Genomic DNA, 19,923 nt, shown 5'->3' with positions numbered 1-19,923 from the left:
AGCTAAACGTGTGTTCATGTTTGCGTGGTCGTGTTAAGTCGCCACTTCAGGTGACCGCAGTTCAACCGTCACCTCCTCCTCGTCCGCTTTCCCATTTTCTGTCTGACGAGGTTTGACGGGACGACAGAGGACGGACAGACGCTGTAACGGGAAAGAAAAAAAAACTAATTTACACCACCGTTCAAAAGTTTGGGCTCACCTATACAATAATTTTGTTGTGTTTTCCATTAAAAGTCAAACTTTTATTCATCAAAAGAGTTGCAAAATGTATAGAAAATATAGTCAAGACATTGACAAGATTAGAAACAATGATTTTTAGAACCAGCAAAACTGTTTTCAGCTGTACTAACATCATTGCACAAGGGTTTTCTAATCATCCAATAGTCTTCTAACACGATTAGCAAACACAATGTACCATTAGAACACTGGAAATGAGCCTCTATACACCTATGTACATATTCCATTAAAAACCAGACGTTTGCAGGTAGAATAGTCGTTTACCACATTAACAATGTATAGAGTGTATTTATGATTCATTTAATGTTATATTCATTGGAAAAAAAGTGCTTTTCCTTCAAAAATAAGGACATTTCTAAGTGAGCCCAAACTTTTGAAGGGTAGTGTATATTTGTGGACAGATTTAGGACGCTCACCTGCACAAAGGTTCCCTTTGTCACACACATCTGTCCACCTGCCCACAGCGGCACCATGAGGATGGAGGACAGAGTCATGGTCCAGCCCAGCGCGTACGCCCAGGCGGGGTAGACGTAGTGATCGTTGATCTTCAGGTGTTTGTAATCGACCAGGTACGCGAAGAAGGAAACCTGCCGAAGAGGAGGAGGAGGAAGCGAGAGTGAAAGCGATGATGCGGCATTTTGGGAAAAAAAAAAGCATGTGAAACAGTTGAGGCAGGGAAGGAAGGAAGCTTTTTTTTGTGCGTCTCGTTGTCTCACCAGGCACAGCAGAGGGACGACGTATTTCCAGCACACTTTAAACAGAATGAACGGCGTCTGTCCCGTCATGTCCTTGATGATGTTACAAAGGCGGTCGCTGCCTGATGAAAACGTCAGGTGTTTTAAACATACACAAGGAAAATCAAATTTTTTCCGATGAATATAACATTAAAGGTGCATTATGTAATAAATCTAACGCAACTGGCCATAAAATCCTCCTAATATGTCACAGAGACTCAGGAATAATGTTCATATAACAAACTCACCAACAACAACAGTACAGACAAAATATTTGCATTCAAAAAAAAATCTTTTGCAGACTGCAAATCATGTTTATGTTTTGAAATCACGTTTTTTCGCATGTGGCGCCACCGACCTGCCGTCTACCAATCATTGCAGTCAGTAGAGTCTCAGCAACCCACGGGTTGCCAGTTACGCCAGAAAACGAAACTCTGTATTTTGAATTTGAATGTAATAACTGTTTTTGGCCACATTCTTACATATGGCACCTTTAAATGAATCAGAAATACACTCAATACATTGTTAATGTGGTAAACGACTATTCTAGCTGCAAACGTTAACGTGGTTTTTAATGGAATATGTACATAGGTGTATAGAGGCCCATTTCCAGTGTTCTAATGGTACATTGTGTTTGATAATCGCGTTAGAAGACTATTGGATGATTAGAAAACCCTTGTGCAATGATGTTAGCACAGTCTCCAGTTCTTCAAATTGGCAAAATTATTAAGTATTTTTGTTTAACTCACCAAAGATCCAGGCTATGGCCACACAATGACACACAGCCATGAAGTCCAGACAGGCTCTGGTACAGCCATAATAGTCAATCAGCTGGAAGACATAAATACCTCCCTGGAAAAGACACACACGTAATCGGTAAATTTGTCAGTAAATTGCCTCTTTATCTACATTATTTGATTTATTATCTATTTTTCAGTGGCATTCATAGACTGATTAAAGAATTTTGCAGAATGACATGCCGTAACAACAATGGAAATAGACATTTTATAAACTTTATCGTTGTTTTTACTGGTTTTTAGACACTGTTCTTCAGGTTTACAGTGTCAGAATGAATCATTTTGCAATTTCAAGCTTTGAAAGCTGTTTAATCTCTGTTTTGTGTGTGTGTACGTGATAGTAACCTAAGTTAAATCAAACAAATGTAATCCAATTTCAAAAACAATCAGGTACTTTTTTTGCAAATCAACCTTTACACATTTCACAAAACCTCTATCTTTTTTTCAGCGTTTGTAAATGTAATACATTATTGATGTTTTTATGGTTTTTAGACACTGTTATAATATATTTCTTCAAGTTTTCAGTGTCAGAATGAATGTTTTAAAAAAAATGTTTTATCTCTGTTTTTGTGTATGTGAAAGTAAAAAGAATAATTATAGCCTTTTAATGCACTGATTGCAGCAAAATGCAACAAATGGATTCAAATAGGAAAAGGCTGGAGTCAAGAAGCTAAAACCCTGTTTTTAACTTTAAAATGCAAATAAACAGGGTGGAATAAAAGGGACCTAGTTGGCTAGGCTGGAGTCTTCTTTTTAAAAATATCTAGTGAGCTAAATTTAAAACATTGGTTACTTTTTGCTCAGGTGTATTTGTATACAGTAGTTGTTGAAATTCATTTCTATCAAATATCATATAAGACGCTGTAAACTGCACATTGTTATCGCCACTGTATATATGTTTAATATAGTAAAAAGGGTTATATTGTAATGGTAAATAATGCCCGACGCCCCTAACACAAGATGCAGGTCATTTTGTGTATTCCAATTAGTATGTCTAGACTCAACTTGCATCTAAATACAACCTCCTGCAGGGGAGTCGACTGCTATAGCTGCAGTAGACAAAGAGGTCTGAAAAGACGACCTGGAGGAGCAGACCCCTTCCCAGACAAAGAGATCTGAAAGGGATGTTCCTCAGGTATAAACATTGAGGCTCACTATGCTCCGGGTCTTTCTCCTGAGAATTTCCACAACAATTGTCAGTGTTTTCCAGTACCTCAGTGACCAAGGTCAGATGGAGGAGGAAAAACGAGGCACAGACGACGAGGACGAGGACCTCGTGCCGTCCCGGCGCGTGAAACACCTTCGGAAACAAGTCGCTCACGGAGGTGATGACGCTCTCGACCGTCACAAACTGGAAGGAAAAGCAGGAATGAAATGAGCTGAGATGTTCTGTGAGGACGGTTTAGTTGTGATTCGACGCTCTCACATGTGTGTCGACCGTCAGAAGGACGAGCATCAGGAAGAAACAGGCGGTCCAGAGCTGCGGCAGAGGCATCATCGCTGTCGCTTGAGGGTAAGCGACGAAGGCCAGACCGGGACCTGCCAATAAAAAGAGATCAATCGATGCTCTCTTTTTTTAAAAACAGGTGCTTTTACCAAAAGGGGTTACATGACTTGTACCTGACTCGGTCACATTTCTCACGCTCACACCCTGTTTCTGAGCCATGAACCCGAGAACGGAGAAGACGACGAATCCGGCGACGAAACTGGTGCCGCTGTTAAGCAGACACAGCCAAAAGCAGTCCCTGGAGGTCAACGTCACACACACACGGGCGAGAGGGTTTTTTTCGATTTTCACATCGTTCACATCAGTCTAAAGCATTGGTTCTCAAAGTGCGGCCCGGGGGCCAATGGCGGCCCGCAGAAACATTTCTGGCGGCCCGCAATGAATTACAGTTAAGCTTATTAAATGTTTATTGGACATTACTGGATACAGACCAATAAGTGTAAACAAAAATACTGGGTATTTACCTGGTTTCTATATGGTGAATGTTAGTGTATTATTGGGTTATAAGCTGGTCATAAGCAGGTAGCTACAGTCCCCAATTACTAGCTATTTACCCAGTAAATATATGGTAACAGAAATGTGTTACTTGGTATTAACCTGTAATTAGAAGGTAAGAACAATGGCCAAAATACTGGGTAATTACCCAGTAAATTATAAAGCGTTATGATATTAATGCTTAAATTACTTAATGTTAAACTGTAGAACTGCAATCTGTTCATTAAAATTATTACAAATAGGATTTCTTTCTGTTTTTTTCCCTTTGGCGGCCCTCAGTCCAATGTTGGGTTCCTAAATTGGCCCTCAGGTATCAAAACTTTGAGAACCCCTGGTCTAAAGTATAAGTATCGGCTGGAGTCTGGAGATTATCTGGGTTTGTTCGGCCAACGTCAGTCGTGTTTTTAGTCGGACACAATTCCCGAATGTCACGTTAACGTACGGAATGCACACTCTCTGAGTGTTTTCTCTAGTTTTGTACGCTTTTGTTCAGGATAAAGCTATAAATATACAGTATATATATATGTGTGTGTGTGTGTGTGTGTGTGTGTGTGTGTGTGGTAAGAAAACTTCCACTTACTTATAACAGTTGTTGTTGTACTCACAGTAGCTGCCTAAAACGTTCAGTGTGCCAATCGCCAGGCTGTAGGAGAAAAATATTTGCGAGCCAGCCTCTAACCAGACCTGTAATGACAGAAACTCACATAAATACCTGAGGAAATATCTCTGTTTACGAGGTCATACTTTTTGGTGCTGTTGTGTCCGTGTGTCTCTTTTTATTTTACAGAGAAACTGCTGTGGTTTGACCCAAGAATGAACACAGTCGGAGCCGATCTGCAGAGGCGATTCTAGAGTCTGTAGGGGCCCTAAGCAAAAATTCCCAGGGGGCCCCTTTCTTCCAACCAGTGTTCATCACCATTATGTTATAAATAATCTGACACCGACAAAAATGTACGAGTTCAAAAAGTATTTTTTTTTTTCGAAATAACATGGAAAAACCTTGTAATTAAAAAGTATGTGAAAATATAAATGTAAAGAACAATAAAATACTGTAAATAGCTTTTAAAAAACTATATAAACATAGTAAAAAAAAAATACATTACACTGTAAAGAACCCACCTTATAAAACAATATAAATATATAGAACAATAAAATACTGTAAATAACTGAAAAACCCTTTAAGGGGGTTTCCTAAAAAAAAAGGTTAGCTATAGGAATCAATTTCTTCCCCTTTCTTTATGAAAAGCATATTACGTTTTTATCATTTTTATTTATTTATTTTTACAATTCTAATCCTATCCAATAAAAATGTATTGATAAATCAAATTTTTCAACAATAAGAAGATAAGGCGATTCATTATTGCAGGGTTTACCCCTCATATAAAGGGCATTGTAATTCCATTCTGGCCCTGATACTCCAAACAAATGCTTACAAAAATCGTGTCAAATATAAATAAGACACCACGTGCTGCATTTCCCAAACCACACGAACCAAAACAATTGGAAGGTTTGTGTCAACTCCGTCACCTCCAGGTCAGCCAGCTTCTCCAAATCTGGATAGAGGTAAAAATAAATCCCATCCCAGGCTCCAGGCAGAGTGAGGCCTCTGATGAGGAGGACCAACAGCATCGCATAAGGGAACGTGGCTGTAAAGTACGCCACCTAAAATTAAAAAAAAAAAAAAAATTCATTACTTATTTGTAGGGATGTTTTAACAACGCTGAAACATTATTTTTTCCACTCACCTTCCCAGAAGATCGAACTCCTTTCCAAATACTGAAAAAGCAGCCGACCCAGCTGACCAGTAGACACAGAGCCAGCTCCCAGCGAACACTGCCCAGATCCTCAATACCTCCAGACATGGCCAACACCCGGCGTCTGACAAGGGCATTGGTTTAAAACAACAGTACATAGCATTATTATTATTATTATTATCATTATTATTATTATTATTAAGACTGTTTTCCAACTGGTTTGACAAATGCCGACTGCAGAAGTACTTTTCATAATCCAGTCAAAACCAAATGCCAACGCACACAATGGTGACGCACGCACAGAACACAGAACAAACATTTCAGTTATATGGAAATGTAGAATAGAATAGAATATATATTTCATATACTGTAAAAAAAAAAAAAAAATTCATACTGTGGAAATAGTCTTATTTATTATTTTTTATACCCTGCTATGGGTCACGTCTCATAGAATGCACTTTTTATATAAACCCTGCTATAGACCTGCTATTTCATACTGTGCAATAAGAATTTGATGGCTGTTTATCCTTTTAATGTAGTACGCTGCAACCGAAAACCCACCTCACGTTAACTAGGGTCACTTTTTTTTATGTCCTTTTTGACCCATACTCTGGTTGTTGTTGTTGTTGTTATTGTTCTTTGTTTTTAGCTGTATGCACTTTCAAGGTGAAGTCAAGTAAATCTCGTTGTACAACTTGTATAATGAAAATAAAGGCATTCTATTCTATTCTATTCTATTCAGAACAAACATTTAGTTACAACAGTTATATGGAAATGTATATATATATATATATATGTATATATATATATGTATGGATGTAAATATTCACCTAAGGCACATGTGTCAAACTCAAGGCCCGGGGGCCAGATGTGGCCCGCCACGTCATTTTATGTGGTCTTAAAAATCTGTGTTAAAATAGGTCTATGCTGCTTTAAGGCGTGCGTTGACCATAAACTACATTTCCCACAATGCACAGCAATTGCGTAACCCCGCAAAGTGACAGCATCCTGCCACTAGATCACAGTGCATCATTGTATACGCATCATGCGACGAGTGAAATTGAATAGGTAATAAATAAATAATGTTATTTAGCAATATGTTACAGAGTAGTTACCTTTATTTTACATCATATTTGGTTACATTTAGTTACATTTATTCTGTAAGACAGTTACATGTGGCCCTTTGAGGGTAACTATTATGCTGATGTGGCCCTCAGTGAAAATGAGTTTGACACCCCTCACCTAAGGCAAGGGCAAATATTTACTTTTCCTGCAATCTAAATAACGGACCACATGAATGAAGACTCAGACGTTAAAGACTCACTCCCAGAACTCCGTTGCAGCAGAGGTGGCGTTGGTCCGACTCACTGTCAGGTTGGATGAATTGTGAAAAAGACCAATACAATCCGCTGTGTGTGTGTGAGAACAAAGACGCGATGCATTTTATTATTAGACAGTGATTTTCAAAGCGTTAACGCGTGACAGTAAAGTAAATATATGCGCAGTAAAAAAATCTACGTTCTGGATGAACCACCTGTGTTCCAGGTGTTGTCACAGTTGGCCCATGGCAGTTCAGACTGGAACGAGAACACCAGGTAGAAGAGAGCCCACACCTGGACCAAGATGTAGTTGAAGATGTACATTTTTATCATGAAATATCCGTATCCAATGCCTGGAAGGTCAAAACGAAAGTACGTAAATCACATCAATGGCAGCGGTTCTAAATTTTTGTTGTGTTTTACATTAAAAGTCACACTTTTATTCATCAAAAGAGTTGCAAAATGAAAGGAAAATATAGTCAAGACATTGACAAGATTAGAAATAATGATTTTTTTTAATTCAAAATAATAATTTTGCCCTTCAAAATTTGCTTTGGTCAAAGAACCAGCAAAACGAATCATTGCACAAGGGTTTTCGAGGGTTTCCTAATCATCCAATAGCCAAAGGGCCTCTATACACCTATGTACATGTTCGCTCAAATTCAAAACACCATCACTAACGCCGGGTGATTTTTACCCGAGATAATAAATACACCCAATAAAAAGTACAAATTTGAGTAGTGTTCTTTTATTTTAAACTGTGTCATGTCTAACAAAATGGTAAGGAAAAGCATCATGAGGGGACCATATGAAAATGCTCCAGAAATTACTGGAAAATTAGGAATTTGGGAACAAAAAATAATAAAAAAAAAAAATGGTAATGAAGATGAAAACTTGGTTTTCATGAAAATCACATAAATGTATTTGCTCGGGTGAAAACCACCCAGCAATGGTGTTCTAGGGTTAATCTGAACATAGGCACATCAGGAAAATCCTAGTTTCAGAGTGCATGCTGGCTGCCTGTCCCTAATGTTGTTACATTTTTCTGCACATTTTATTTGAAACCAAACTATGGGCATTTTTGTTTTGTTTTCAAAAAAGCATCAACTCACCTTGTGCCAGTGGACACAGTTTCTTCCAGCAGGTGAGAAATCCTTCCTGTGTGTACTGACCCATTGCCGTCTCCAGCAGGAACAGAGGAACCCCGACCACCACGGCCAACAGACAGTACGGCACCAGGAAGGCTCCTGTACACAAACACGTGGATATTGAGTCACATTTAGGTCAATCGCCTCTCTTCGAAACATTTTGCAGTGTGTATATATTTTTCACCTCCGCCGTTCTTGTAGCAGAGGTAAGGAAATCTCCACACGTTGCCCAAACCGACCACATTTCCTGCAACCACAAGAATGTATTCCGTTTTGCTGGACCACTGTCCTCTGTCTCCGACCTGTCCCTGATGTTCTCGTTTCCTGATTTCTCGGTTCATCTTACTGAACCTGCTTAGTGCAGGAGCTCGCTGCTGTGCTGTGCTGTGCTGTGCTGTGCTGTGCAAAGACAGAGACAGTGCGAGTGTGATCTTGATTGACGTTTTGCAAAAACCGGTTTGATGGTGAGAGCAGATATGCAGGTATGAGACAGAGTCTTTGACAAACCACAAATCATCATTATCATCACCGAGGTAGAAAGTTAAATACAAAAAAAAAAAAAGAACAATGTGATACACCACAGGTCGCAATAGTGAAATATATCTCATCAGCTGGACCCCTGCCCACCGCTGCCTGCCTCCCTTCTCTGGTCCGCCTCATCATCCTCAACTGTTCCTGCAAACTGCTGCTTTATCCCTAATACTGAAACAATAACTTCTTCATCCTATCTCTTATCTACCCTTTTGTCTCCAAAATTCTTGAAAAAAAACACCCCCACAACGACATCCTCATGGCAGCTGATTTTGGTCGACTCTCAGTGTTCCACCGTTACTTCAGGTGTGCCACAGGGCTACGTCCTGGGGACCCTCATCTTCATTATTTACACCCTTCCCCTTGGCAATAATCTTACGCAAATATAACAACGACTTCCACTGCTAAGCGGATGACACTCAGCTCTACCTCTCCGTAAAGCCCAACCCTGCCCTCCTCATTGAACAATATCCAAAACCAAGTTTTTCTCTTGTTATTGCTCTGTTTCCCCCTTCACCACTTGGCTGTGGAACTCACTGCTACCTGAGTTAAGAAATATCAATTCATTTCCACTCTTAGTGCAATTGACATAATAGAGAGAAAGCGATTTTAAACAGATGAGATATCTGTTTAAAATCGCTTTTTACAAATCGCTTTTTTTTAGCCTGTGTGTGCTATTCTTTATGAATTAATCCTGTCCGCATGTGTTCAGAGAAGACTATAATTACTGCCAGTAAATACCCTGAGGTCACATCAATCATTGAGTAATCTTCAAAGGTTGGACGCGTGGCAATAACAGACTCTGGCCTGGTTCACTGTGGATGTTTTATGCCTTTTGAAAATCATAAAACATATGTTTAAATGTTCTAAATACTCGTCTGTACTCAACTAAATACTAGGACTCTTCAGATTTAAAGGTGCATTATGTAATAAACCTAAAGCAACTGGCCATAAAATCCATTAAAAAATATTTTGCAGACTGCATATCATGTTTTGGCATGTGGCGCCACCTACCGCCATCTACCAATTATTGCAGTCAGTAGAGTCTCAGCTGCCGAGCAACCACGGGTTGCCAGTTACGTGAAAAAACTAAAACCTAAAAGACCTCTGTATTTTGAATTTGAATGTAGTAACGGTTTTTGGCCACATTCTTACATATGGCGCCTTTAAGCTGCACGTTCACCAGTCCTGCACACATTTCAAAATAAAAGTATGATCTCTGGACTTGGAATTGTGCCACTGAACACTGGTCTTATATATTAGCAAGAGGTCAATGAGATCAGTCAATGAGATTTGTAATGCTAAAGTATTGTTATTGTTCAAGTGCAAGGCTAGGTCACACTAAATACTTGACATTTACAAGTTTTTACCAAAGTACTTTGGTTAGTTATCTATCTTATACCAAAGCATCACAGTGCAGACAAAGGGTAGATCGCATGTAGTCACTTCATTGTTCTTGGCAGAGCACACATTTGAAGTGCATGACAATCGAGTTAATGTGAGAGGCTAAAAATGTGACCGTGAAGTCCTGGGGAATGTCCCATGTTTCATGTTTTAGAAGTAGAATCCCCTGTATTAAGGCACCAAACACACACAAACTCACCCTCATCCATTCATGACATCAAGTGCAATTGTGTGCAAAAGTAATATCTCTGACATTTTTTCCTGAAGTTTAAGGCTGATGTAGTTCCAAAAAACATGACCCTGGTTTTTTTATTTTTTTATTCTTCAGAATTAAGAGTTAAAGTAGATACTTCATCTGACTTTCAACACAGAATCCAAACCACACAATTGCCTGGGACCTTGGGGCTGAGTTGGCTCATTAGAAAAGCTGGCTAGGCAAGGGAGTTTGTGGTAAAGATGGATAATAGTAATACATAATGTGGTATTATTACACTTGTCCACTTTCTTCTGGAAAAATACCAGAAGAGAGTACCACCAGGCACAAGTGGGTCTGCGTTGGGAGTTTGTAGGTCCGATGATCCGTATTGACTTGAAGCTCTCTTGGGAACGCTTGTGGAGCTAAGTCTACGAGGCTTCATCAGCGTAAAGAAGAAAAAAGTCGTTATAGGATAAAAAAAAAAAAAAAAGCATATTTATGCATTCAGAGAAGTCCTTTTGGCTCCAACTCCGAAGAATCCTGCACCCGTATTAATACATTAAAAAATGCGTATAATTTAATCTTTCAGTTGCCAGTGTACACAGAAGGTTGATTCTCTCTTCTGCGCTTGTTGTTTGCTTAGTTTCTGAGGGGCATTACTAATGAGTAGCCCAAATGGGGAAAAGCAAGAGCGAGGATGTCCTTTATCAGAATGATGACGAGGTGAAACATTACACCGAAAGTGTTGGCGAGAACAAATCCCAAAATCGTCATCCCGTTTCTACTAAAATTCTAAGTTTTCAGGTAAAACCAGAGCCGAAATTTATCCATCCATCATCTACCGCTTTATCCTCCACCAGAGGGTCGGGGGGGGGGGGGGGGGGGGTGCTGTGCCTATCTCAGCTGACATTGGGCGATAGGCGGGGTACACCCTGGACAGTTCGCCAGTCAAACAACCATTCACTCTCACACCTACGGTCAATTTAGAGTGACCAATTCACCTAATCCCCAAATCGTATATGTTTTTGGACTGTGGGAGGAAGCCGGAGAACCCGGAAATTAAAGAACCCCATGTGATGTAATTTAACTCCCCTAAATACCGGCGTAATGTGGACAACAGGTGTGTCAGGAGCAGAATTTATAAGAAGTTTTTCTTTCTTTCTGCTGGTGGCACCATTGCTTATGGCTAAGTAGAACCCTGCTTCCCCCTCCTGAGTCATTGGATGGTTTGCCAGAACTTCTCTAAAGATCAAGTTGGAATCTCATATCAGAGAGCTGCATCTATAACGCACACGATACTGAATTGAAGATATCTTTAATGAGAACTCAATCATGAAGAAATAGACAGGACATGAGGATACTGGTAATACATACAGTTTTCATAATTAAACTTGATTACATTGTTTAACATCAAACGGTAGAAAGCGTATTACTAAAGAAAAAAAAAAAAAACTTTGTGAGGACTGGGATAAATCTGAAGGTTCAGGAATGCTGCTACATAGAAAGGATAAACAACAAGCATTTCCTCTTTCGAATGGCCAACTAAATGAAGCGTTTTTGTCAATGTGACTTTTCAAAAACATTAGGCTGTCACTCCAGGCGTCATCAGTTCAACAGTCGTCGCTTCCTCTCCCGTTTCTTTCTTCTTCTCGGCTTGATCTGCAACGGGACGACGAAGGATGGCCCATCGCTGCAAACGACAAAAAGAGAACATGACGAGTGAGGAGGTTTAAACTACTTTCCCTTCCATGACACTCACAATCATTGGTTGTCGTGCTAATGTCTTGAAGAGCCCGAACAGGAAAAGTCTGTGGTGAAGGAAATTAACCCAGAGCTAGTTGCAGGGAACAGTAGGGAGACATCTCTACCATTGTCCCACCACTGGAGTAAAAACACCCATCAAGGGTGGATCTCAGCTGCAGCTGCAATTATGACATGAACATTAAGCAATGTCTATCAGGTGCTTTATAATTTCTTTGGAACACCAGCTGTAGAACGACTGCCAAGGTCCCAACAGACTACAAGCACAAATACAGAAATGGGTGATAATCCGAATCGGACAAAATACATTAAATCAACCCACCATGGGTCCTGAGATATATTCTTATATCTTATCTATCTAACGGGTCTTCCAATGTAACAACACATGTAAATACACCAAGAGGGTTAGGTTTAGGGTTCAGGTAAGGGTTAGGGTTACGGTTCAGTTTAGGGTTATGTTTAAGGCCACATTTTACTTCTCCGACTGCGTAACCACGGAGCTACTCGAGCCTTCATACTTCTGCGTCGTGGTGACGGATACGCGCTGCAATTTCCCGCCCGATCAGTAGGGGTCGCTGTGCAAGTTGTTGTGCTTCTGGCTACAGTGAGCAATGGCGTCAAAGAGAGAGAGAGAGAGCGAAAGACTGTTGTTGTTGAAACAGTGGCCGTTTTTCACTTTTCTGTGTTACGGAACGCAGTTTTAAGATAATTTTAGGCGAGAAATTGGCCATTTAGAGTCTAAACATGTGCTGTGTGTATTATGATATGACGTATTTATAGTTTGGCAGCGACGTCGGCGGTGATCAGCTCCGCCTCTGTGGACGCTCGGTGCTCACTGTGAGCCGGCACAGAGCAGCGTTAGCTCGGCCTGTCCTGAGGACCAATCGCTGCTCTTGCCATCGCCGTTGTCCCTTGACGGAGTGTAGGACACTTAAAAACTATTTCGTGCAGTCGGAGACGACGCAGAGGCTCTCTGACAGGCTCTGTGTAACCTACGCAGAGCACTTTACGCAGGAGTATAAATTGGGCTTTAGGGTTAGACACAGTTGGGGTCTGGCCTGGGTTGGAGGACTGATCCCAAGATGTTCACTTGACAAAATACAGACTGATTCACTTCATCAGGCAGTAGGTGTGGATCACCCAGAGGGAGCGATTGAGCATAAAACTTGGGCTTCGTTGGAATCATGAGAATGTCAATTTGCGAGTGGCCAGATATTATAAAGACAAGAGCACATCACAAACAGTGACCTGTGCTAGGGTTCCTGGTGTCATCCACATCTTTCCAGCTGCCCACAGCGGCACGACGAGAATAGAGGACAGGGTCATCGCCGTCCCCAGTGGGTACGTCCAGTCGGGGTAGACGTACGAGTCGTTAACGGTGAGGTGTGTGTAACCAACAAGGTACAAGATGAAGGCAGTCTGTAAAAGAGTTTAAACGTGTAAGTACATAGACCCTTTCAAATAACCTTTGGTATTTACAACAAATATAAGTGGAGATTAATCATCATGCACCAGGAAATCGTATAAATCGTCTTTTATATTATGTCCTGGCTATTGGACAGATTGACAAGATACTAACGTACAGATGATTCTCTTAGTGGGATTTTTGCTATCTATGGTTAGCCTATGCTTTTTACGAGCAGTGTCAAAATGCGCACTATTATACTGGAATACTTCTCTATGTACTTTGACTAAACAGGGTCGGTAAATAAGACAATTACTTGGGGCTTAGAACATGCTAATTCATTTATTTCACCGCAAAAAAAAAATTAATTTGGGAACTCCCTTCAGTTCTGTTTACTCAAGACTGCACCAACGCCATAGCTAGAGGCTTATCGCGAAGCGCTTCACTCAGTTTGATTCCCTTCTGACCCCAGGAAGACCACTGCTCTTAGAATTCGAACATATTTCTCTCACCAGTGACAACACGGGGAGAATGTATTTCCAGCAGACGTGGAAGAAAATAGACGGTCTGTGTCCTGTCATGTCCTCAATGCAGTTCATAACCCGGTCGGAACCTGTGAATTACACCAACTTAATGACGTATCAGGTTTTATGATATTGAAATAAGACTTTGGTAGCACAAATTTAAAAAAAAAAAATCCATTTATCATATGAAGGGCATGCAACTGATACAACAAGATCTATAAAACCAAATCAAACACTTACATACACTCAGCATATTGAAATAAGGATAATATTGACTTACCAAAACACCAGGCTAGAGCCACGGACTCTGACAAAATCATAAAATAATGATAGGCCCTGGTGCAAGCATAATAATCAAGGAGTAGGAATACGTATATACCTCCCTACAGCAGGAAGAGACAAGGTTTTAACATGTAACCGTCGCATGAAGATGATTACATTACAAAAAAAAAAACATTTCGCTCACCTGAGTGACTAAGGTCAGTTCTATAAGAAAGAAGAACACACAGACGAGAAGAAGGAAGACCTCATATCTTCCCCGTCCACGCAAATGCCTCGGAAACAAGTCGGCCAGCGATGTGATGAAAACCTCTGCTCCCACAAACTGGAGACAAAAAAATATACCGTTGACATTTTGTGGCCATGAAGCGCCAGTTATGTCTGTCAAAGCAGCAAACTCGTTTACGTGACTGTCAACGCTGAGGAAGAAGAGCATCAGGAAAAAGCAGACGCTCCAGAACTGTGGCATAGGCATCATCGCTGCGGCCTCGGAGTACACGATGAAGGCCAACCCTGGACCTGTGAATCAGACGGTGATAAGAAGAAGACGTTTGAAGACATTAAGGCTGAATCCCAATTCACCCCTTCCCCCTACCCCTTGTTTTTGCGCGTTCATGTGAGGGATAGGGCTGTCTCGTTTCTCAAATTTTGGGTAAAGGGCTAGGGGGCTACGTTGCCCTTGAAATGAAGATTCCAAAAGACCGCACTTCCAAAAAACTTTGCTTTCAAACTGTCAGCGAAGTTTGAAAGCCGGCCGGTAAATCTTTTTGGAAGCGATGGCTCAATTTCTTCGATTTTTTTTAGCATTTTAATTACGACTGCGCTATATAATGATACTATTGCGGTTTCTTCAATTGTCGACGTTTTTTCCTGAATCACTAGTCAAGTTTGTTTTGAATTACTAGCTTAGTCATAGCCGATGCTAAAATCCCGGTGTTCCTTTCGTAAGTGGTTAGCTAACTGCTATGGCTATTTGTTTAGATGAGATATATCCGATAACCTTTGACTTGACACGTGACAGGTTTTAAGAGAAATTAGTGCGCAGCGAATGTGTTACTATTACTACTCCTTGGTTGATCATACCGGCGCACTGCTTGTTGATGTAGCAGTCCGGTAATGGAGGGGTGTCTCATTTCTTAGGAGAACGTAGCACCCTCAACTCTGTATTGAGGGCCAATGGGCCAACTCCAATAAAGGGGAAGGGGGAATGGGTTGAATTGGGATTCAGCTTAAAACTGAAACTGAAACTGAAAAAAATAAGGAATAGCAAGCTGCTTTGATGAAAAACAACCAGTACAGCCCACTCTCTCGTCAGCCTTTTTTGTCAATGCTAAACCCCCAAAACAGTTCAGTTAGGTAGAGTACGGTATTTATTTTTTGTGTTTTCATTTGGAATAGTACCCACATAACCGTCCCTAACCATTCCATTCTTTGGTACACTTCACTTGGGGTATACCAGCCTTAAATGTGGACACAAGGGGGCATGACTGTAATCAGATAGCAATCAGATCGTGATGTGAACACTGGAGATGCATGTTAAAGGTGACATAGAGTGGTCCTGTTGCACATATATGTTAGTTATGGAGGTCTACTTACATACATTAACTTGTTTTTATGGTCAAAAACCTCCTAGTTGCTGTAAACGAGCCGATAGAAATCCTCTTTTCTGACCCAGAGTCAGAAGACACTGTTGCTCGTGAAACACCTCCACAACGGACGTTATTCTTCTTCTGCGGTTCAATGTACGCAACCGGATGTGCCCGGACTAGTGCCCAGAGCAGGAGGATCTGCTGTTCAGGAGAACCGGTGCTTACGTAACTATTTCGGGATTTTCAGTGATCTCGTTGAGCCCCGAGATTACAATAAAACACAACGTTCTCAGCAGTGGCTGAACTGTTTGTTTCGAACCGCCAGGGCTTCATAAACAAGGTAATGACGCAGATACACACCAAAAAAACAGCGTTAATAGGAACTTCCGGTCTAGTTCCGCTTTAATGCCAGGTTTAAATACATGTGATGAAGCGCTATCCGAATGTCTGATGAAAGGTTGCGTTTGAGAAACGGAATGAAACGGCCGATCTTTAAGATGCATTTCACTTGAGACCTTTTACGTTTACCTGACTCTGCTACATTTTCGACAGGGACCCCCTGTTTCTGTGCCATGAATCCAAGAAGGGAGAAGATGATGAATCCTGCAAAAAAACTGGTCCCGCTGTTCAGCAGACACAGCCAAAAGCAGTCTCTACACACAAACACAACAGAACACGTTCAATTAGTGCAATGTAGAGTAATTATGTAGTTATGTTCCAGTACAATATGTATTGTTGATTTTTGAGATATGATTTTTCACACCCTTTCTGTCGCCAAACATCTCTCTCTCTCTCTCTCTCTCTCTCTCTCTATCTCTCTCTCTCTCGCTCTCTCTCTCTCTCTCTCTCTCTCAACAAACAACAGAAGACAAAGTTTGATGACAGCTTGATTTATGATTTTTGGAACACTTCCTGATTAAATGACTGATCAAAAGTTGTTTCGTATTCTTGTCCGACCGACTCCTTCAGTGAAATGTTTGGAAACATTTTGGATAATGCACGTACAATTTTTTATAGTCGTGAAGTCTTGTTTTTAGATATTTTAATGCAGACATTTTGCCCATTATATCTTTAATTATTCATTGTATACGATAAAAATGACGACTTACCTGTAACAGTTGTTTTTGTACTCATTATGACTGCTCAAAACAATGAGGACTCCCGAAACCAAACTATAGGAAAAGCATATTTGAGAGCCGGCTTCTATCCAGACCTGTGATGATTAAAGAAGACACATTATGCAAAATCAACTTTTTAGTCATTTTAATACTCATATTTGGGACTCTGGGTCCCAAGTATAAGGACTATGAGTCATGTTTTTGTGGTCCGCCTCAGTCTAAGAACAGGAGATAAAACGCACGATGTTGACTTCCGCACACATTGCTACGTCACAATGAGACATTCCTGGAATTGTTGTCTCGCGGAGCTCCGCTTTGTCCCTAAAAAAATGCGAGAGGGCAATAGTATCCAGAAGAGCGGAAGTCGGCCAAGTGTTCTATTCTTGGCTGCACAGTGCAGCACAGAGTTCTACACAAACTTCCAGCCTCAGAGCATTTACATTTTATATATGACGGCAATGTGCCGGCTAGAGTCGGCAAATGATGGCTTTTCCAAATGCTAAATGCTGTTAGCTGCCGTTAGCCTCAGTGACGCTGACGTAGTTTCCTGTGTCTCATTTGCATATTTAAAGAGACAGGCACTTTAAAAGCGAGCGTTCTGAACAGGGCTGTTTTGGCAGAGTGATTGAACTGCTGTGGTGCTTCATCCTTAAAGGGATAGTTCGCAATTTTGAACATAAGACCTATTTTCCAACTCAGCCAGTGTGATGGAGACATTGGAGACGTTTTCAAGAAATTTCATTCAGTTCTTCTAGTTGCCGAGTTGGCTGATGCTATGTCAATGATACATACACATATCTGTGTTGATAGAATAATACTTGAAACAAAACTAACGTCACATCGCATGGATTTGTGAGGGACTACTTTCTCAGCACTATACTTCGCGGACTGATTCCGCTGCCGGAAGTATGACTCGCTGCTGCTGCTGCTGAGACATAAATCCTTCAAATTGCAAGGTTGGTTTTATTTCAAACATTCTATCAACACAGATATGTACATCGATAGTCTGCCGTTACAATCGATTTGCCTCGGGTGCACTGTGGAGTCGGGATGAGTGTTTTTAATGCCGTGCTAACTTGTATCATTGACGTGCGCTAGCCATAGCATCAGCGAACTCGGCAACTAGAAGAACTGAATTAAATTTCTTGAAAACATCTCCAGACGTCTCCATCACACCGGCTGAGTTGAAAAATAGGTCTTATGTCCAAAATTCCGAACTATCACTTTAAGGTATTTTGACCAAAGCATGTCACAGACATGTTCATTAGGACACCAGGGAAGTCCCTGTAAAAAGTACAGGGAACTTTTCTCAGGCCCTCTACATTCACTTGTTTGTGTTTGCCAGTCTGCCTGGGTGGTTTATCTCCTGTGTACATGGTAATTAATATGTGCAGAATCATCATAAAATACCTCAATTTTAGTAAGATGTTTGAAATCTGGATAAAGGTAAAAACGAATTCCGTCCCATGCTCCAGGCAAAGTCACTCCCCTGATGAGCAGAATCAGGAGCATCAAGTAGGGGAAAGTTGCAGTGAAGTATGCTGCCTTCAAATGAAAAAATAAAAAAAAAGAATTAATGGTGGCAGTAACAATGAGCAACTTTGAGTGTATAAAAACGATGTCCACTCACCTTTCCTGTGGACCTGATACCTTTCCAGATACAGAAGTAGCAACACACCCAGCATAACAGAAGAGCCAAGGCCAGCTCCCATCTCACACTGCCCAGCTCCTCGATTCCACCAGACATGCCAAGAACCCGCCGCCTGTGCAGAGAGACGTTTAGGGTTGCGCTATTTCAGAATAAAGCTCATGTCTAGTGTGGGTCGGTATATTTGGACTCACTCCCAGAACTCCAGAGACGCAGCGGTGGTGTTGGTGCTGTTGCTCGACACGGTCTGATTTACAGACATGTTTGATGAAGATAGACTGACACAGTTGACTAATTTTAAAGAACACAATTAGAGTAATTCATCAATCATATGAGTGATATGACACAAATGAAAGACATTTCACAGTAAGTTATAGCTACACACGTTGTGTTTATATTCCATGCTCATACTTTATGTATATTTAGAGAAACCGTTTTTTTCCCCCTTTACCTGTATTCCAGGTGTGGTCACAGCTGCTCCAGGGCAGCTGGGATGTGAATGAAAAAAACAGGTAGACAAGAGTCCAGACTTGGACAATAATGAAGCTGAAGTCATACAGTCTCATTACTAATTGTCCATATCCTATTCCTGAGGAGAGAAACAAGTCCACATGTAAAAAAAAATCAATGTCCAGAAAGGTTTGGACAACAAAATCTGCAACGGGAACTAAAAATCTGTAACTTCTTGTAACGCTCAAACCTTGTTTTAGTTCACGAAAGGTGCAAAAACTGAGTGGTCTGCATGTACGTGAAGGTGCCACTGATGTATAAGTGTATATTAGAAGTTTGGAGAGACATATGGTCCCATCAAGACAACGTCTTTTACCAGGAAGTCCATGTGCATCAACTGAACAATCATGTAATTCTGGGAACATCATTAAAATATTTGCATTGCACAATATTTCCATTCAAATACAGTTCTTTTTGCAACCAGAGGAGTCACCCCCCCCCCAGGTGCATATTCATTATATTTTTTGCATCGGTGCCAGACGACTATGTCCACTTTTTATATATGATCTATGCTAGCATATAGAATTTTGATAAGTGTCACAACTTATTATAAGGATTTAAGGTTTGGAACAAAATTGTTCCTCTAATATTGCTTCTCTGTTGACCTTTGGCGTGCAACTCACCTTTTGCCAGCGGAAACAGCTTGTTCCAGCAGGTGATGCATCCTTCCTGTGTGTACTGACCCATTGCGGTCTCCAGCAAGAACAGAGGCATCCCGACCACGACCGCAAACAGACAATACGGCACGAGAAAAGCTCCTGAAAATGTCAACCATGCACTTAACCACCAGTTCTCAAAACATCATCTGCTAATAAAAAAAAAAAACTTTGCATGCTTCACCTCCACCGTTCTTGTAGCAGAGGTAAGGAAATCTCCACACGTTGCCCAAACCGACCATAGATCCTGCAATCACCAGCAAATATTCAAATTTACTGGCCCACTGTCCTCTGTCTTCAACACTCGTCAT

The 19,923-nt window shown here is 40.8% G+C and overlaps 2 protein-coding genes across 2 annotated transcripts; both read right to left on the bottom strand.

The window, feature by feature from the left end:
* Window positions 1-33: 33 nt before the first annotated feature.
* Window positions 34-8,332, bottom strand: LOC310926726 (sodium- and chloride-dependent GABA transporter 3-like; the record flags this gene model as incomplete). Its single annotated transcript, XM_083888913.1, has 14 exons — window positions 34-141; window positions 654-824; window positions 954-1,054; window positions 1,721-1,823; window positions 2,982-3,119; window positions 3,195-3,307; window positions 3,389-3,513; window positions 4,351-4,454; window positions 5,298-5,432; window positions 5,516-5,648; window positions 6,849-6,933; window positions 7,059-7,196; window positions 7,956-8,090; window positions 8,176-8,332. The coding sequence occupies 14 exons, from the start codon at window positions 8,330-8,332 to the stop codon at window positions 34-36; spliced, it is 1,746 nt and encodes a 581-aa protein (XP_083745039.1).
* A 3,372-nt stretch (window positions 8,333-11,704) lies between these two features.
* On the bottom strand, window positions 11,705-19,923 carry LOC310926725 (sodium- and chloride-dependent GABA transporter 3-like; the record flags this gene model as incomplete). Its single annotated transcript, XM_083888912.1, has 13 exons — window positions 11,705-11,812; window positions 13,132-13,302; window positions 13,801-13,901; window positions 14,093-14,195; window positions 14,279-14,416; window positions 14,498-14,610; window positions 16,209-16,333; window positions 16,790-16,893; window positions 18,209-18,339; window positions 18,425-18,561; window positions 18,641-18,737; window positions 19,580-19,714; window positions 19,797-19,923. 13 exons carry the CDS (start codon window positions 19,921-19,923, stop codon window positions 11,705-11,707), a joined length of 1,590 nt encoding a protein of 529 aa, XP_083745038.1.

Source organism: Microchirus variegatus (assembly GCF_963457635.1).
Source record: "Microchirus variegatus genome assembly, chromosome: 5".
Taxonomy (NCBI): Eukaryota; Metazoa; Chordata; class Actinopteri; order Pleuronectiformes; family Soleidae; genus Microchirus; species Microchirus variegatus.
This window is presented reverse-complemented; position numbering and strand designations above follow the sequence as displayed.